The 3680-nt window shown below is 38.4% G+C and overlaps 1 protein-coding gene across 1 annotated transcript in view; it reads right to left on the bottom strand.

The window, feature by feature from the left end:
* Window positions 1-3680, bottom strand: part of LOC109286874 (uncharacterized transmembrane protein DDB_G0289901-like) — an 88032-nt gene that overhangs the window by 73428 nt on the left and 10924 nt on the right. Inside the window, exons 6-8 of the mRNA XM_019501676.1 lie at window positions 1878-1986; window positions 938-970; window positions 446-484 (exon numbers count right to left, since the gene is read on the bottom strand). Of these exons, the coding sequence (XP_019357221.1) occupies window positions 446-484; window positions 938-970; window positions 1878-1986 (181 nt within the window). The remainder of the gene's footprint in view (window positions 1-445; window positions 485-937; window positions 971-1877; window positions 1987-3680) is intronic.

The raw sequence follows: 3680 nt of genomic DNA, 5'->3' as shown, positions 1-3680 counted from the left end.
TCTTAATAAAATTCAAATATTTTCTTTAGTTTTATATAGACTTCACTGTATACTACTATATAGGGATATACTATATAAGGAAGAATTCAGAGTATTTTAGAAAAGTGATCCTGGTTGAACTAAAAGTAGTGAAGGAATCATTATGGTTGGAAAATGAATGCAGAGAAAGTAAGTTAACAGCAGAAAGTTAGTCTAAGTTACCTAACCTAACACAGGAAACACCTCTGTTGTATACCAACAGCAAGGACAAATAGCCAGCCAAGAAGTTTATGAATTTTGTTTACTTCAAGGTAAATACTAAGTAAAAGGAATAAACTGAGCAATAATTTGGGTAAAGCACGCAATACAGGATGTTTTTGATATAACACTTAAAATTGTGAATTATTTTTTGACGTTTGTGAATAGGAAGCAATGAATCAATGAGCTCTAGAGGAAGTATGCTTACCTGAATACATTTACCACTGCTTGAGTAAGTCCCTCCAGTCTGTTAGAAAGAAATAGAGTTAAATGACTTGTGGAAACACCAAACCAGTTTGTGCCTGTTCCAACACTTCGTGCTTAATAATGATCTGATTGAAGAGCTTATACGGTATCTCAATCCTGATATACTCAATTTTGAGCACAAAGCTGAGGGCATGACATCTTTCTAGTGAAGGAGTTTAAATTAAAGCCTGACTGTGGCTTCAGAATGACTGGACTACAGTTTATGAGGAGTTAAGGGAAAGGATGATTCTAAAAACTTGAGATGATGGGACAACTGGGGCAGTCTACATTAAAAACCAAACAACATTGATAAAAATACCCATACCATTTATATTCAGGGTGTGATTTTACTTGAAATGTTTCCACAGCAAAAATAATAAATCAAGTACAGTTTTTAAAAAAAATTTCAGACACTAAAAGACACTTTAGGAAATTGCAGAAAAATAGTTCTCACCTGTTTACATGCCACTATCACAGTGTTTGCGGACTATGAAAAAGAAGAAACTAGTTATTGTCTTCTTAAAGATTATATTTCAACACTATCATTTTTTAGGAAGTAACCCACATTTATCTGGTGAAGCAAGGGACCAGAGAAAGATGTTAATTCTTGGTTAGATCATTATTTGATGCAAAGTAGTATAGCTCCATTGAATTCAATGGAGCAACACTGATTTACAATATCAGTCCTCTTTTTTTTTCTTTTTTCATTTTACCTACCTGTACTATGGCCAAATTTAATAAGAGGAGCTCTTTGAAAACAAAAGATGATACCTATTATTTCCATCATTCTGATACTATAAAAGCATAAGTCTGTCTGTCTGTCCATAGCGCTTTATTCAGCCAATCAGAGTGCTCCAAGTGTGGGGAAGCACCACCATGATTCCGAAGCTGTGCTGGGGACCAGGAGGTTGGGGGAGGCTCCCTGCAAGAGGCAGAACAGCAGCAGCATGGGGCGTCCCCCCTTCCCCCGTCATTCTTGACAGGCAATTGGCTAGTACTAATATATTAATTCCTGAAAACATCACTTGAGCCTGATGGGCTGGGTAGCAGTAGAGGACAAAGATTATATGTGCTTTATGCCTCTTTGATCACCTAACTGAAATTTGCTCTCTCTACTATACCTCATATCCTGTGCATTGGTTAGGATGATTAGACCCTCTGAATCTCATTTTTCTCATCTGTCGGATGGGATATTAGTATTTATCATACAAAATTCCTCCAATTATTGTGAGGATTGAGTAGATAAGGTAAAATTTTCCAAAACATTCATTGATTTCATCTGGCTCAGTTGACGTGTCTAACCAAAAGACCTCAGACGGGGACTAGTCTCACATTATAATTTAACTTACCACATTCATGTCTAATATTCAGAACACGATATGCTTAAAAAATACCTTCTTTTTACTTCTTGCTGTGACATTCCGGGACTCTGAATTCCTTGGAGAAAGAGTTTTGCTCTCTACTCCAGCCCAAAAATTTTCAAGGTCTTTTACAAAAGTTGCACTGAAAAGAGAATAAAACCAGTATGATTTAACCTATTTAGCAATATATATTTCAGCTTATCATATAAGGGACAAACTCATAAAATTATCTCTAAACAAAGAAAATATGCTTTATTTTTGGATGTTTGAAAATGTAAGTTTCTTTGTATAAATAGGAATCATACAGCAGCTTTCAGGAAAAAGATGTCAGAATAAGGCTTGAAGAAGATTACATTATTTTTGGTAACACTTTTATTCTATGATTTCTATTGCAACCTCTAACATCATTTGAAAGTTCAACCAAACAGACATTTAGAAGAAGCAGAAGGATAGCAGCTTGAAGAAACATTGACTCCTGAGGTCTATCTGCTCAAATAGCCATCGTGTTTGGAGGTGACTTAACTAATTCTCCCCATTCATGGGGAATCACTTCATGACTGAGGGAATGGATTTTATGGAAGCTTGTAGAGGAGCTAATCACAGATTCATAGAAAAACAGGGTTAAAAGAAACCTCAGGAGCTCATCTACTGGTAGTCCAACCAACTCCCTGCTCAAGGCAGGATCATTTCTTTCTGACTCATCCCACCCAAGTTAGTCTGACCTGCACTACTGTACTGTACAACCCATCGGTGTATTTCTGCCCTTCCCGTATGTGTAACGACTTAAGGGAATTAAAGTTTAGGTGGCTTTCCTGATTTAAAAAATTTAATATCTGAGCTATTTCAAATCACTGCTGGCCAGTTCTTGACATATATAGAGAGAAATGAGATGCTGGGGTTTTGTTTGTCAATCAAAGGTTTTTAAAATTATACCAAACAACAGCACAAACTTTGGTGCATCTTTTGCAGCAGCCTATAAGATGTAAAGTGATGTTTAAAATTAGTCTTCAAGGATTTCCATTTCAATTTATTTTCCCATGCTCAAGATAAAAATAACTAAACTGTAATCATTTTCATTCTAGTGTTAGGAGCAGAGCCAAAGCCCACTGCAGTTAATGAAAAAGCTTCACTAATGCACAAGAATACTTACATGTGCATAGCTGCTTATATTCATAAGGAATAGGGCCTTAAAGTGTAAAAGCTGCTTTATGAGCAAAGGTTCACTGGCGGTCCTATTGATTTAGTGGGACTACTCGTGTACGTAAGAAGCTGCATTACTGGAACTGATATACAACATTCATTCTGCATAGAGTTAAATTAAAACGTTAATTGCTTTATCATTGTTGCAGGGCACTTCAGTACCCTGCTCCTAGTGAGTCTTGACCTTAAGGGGGGAGGTGTGTCACAGGGCACTTCAGTGCCCTGCTCCTATAAAGGGGTACAGGTGCCGGTTGTCAGGGCAACCGCAGTTGGTCAGCTGACCAGAAGGGGGCAGGGCCTGACCTATATATATAATCCAGGCTGAGGCCAGAGAGGCAGTTCCCCACTTGCAGCTAAGAAAGAAGGAGCTCTACTGGAGTAAGCAGAGTAGGAAAGCCTGATGGCCTGAGCAGCTTCTGTTCAAGGATACTGGGTGGAGAAAGCCCTGGTAGGGATTTGAATGATGGTTAGCCAGACGGCTTAGAGTTTACATTGTAGCCCAGGGGCTTGAGTTTTCTGTTTGTAGTTTTATATAAGACCAGAGGACTGGGTGAGGCTAATAGGGGTTGGAGGAGGCTTCACAGGGGCTCCACGGTAGTGTGGGGACCCCAGTGCCAGAGAGGGCGCAGCATTCAG

This window comes from Gavialis gangeticus, unplaced genomic scaffold (assembly GCF_001723915.1).
Source record: "Gavialis gangeticus isolate Ggan-Ray unplaced genomic scaffold, GavGan_comp1, whole genome shotgun sequence".
NCBI classification, from domain to species: domain Eukaryota; kingdom Metazoa; phylum Chordata; order Crocodylia; family Gavialidae; genus Gavialis; species Gavialis gangeticus.
This window is presented reverse-complemented; position numbering and strand designations above follow the sequence as displayed.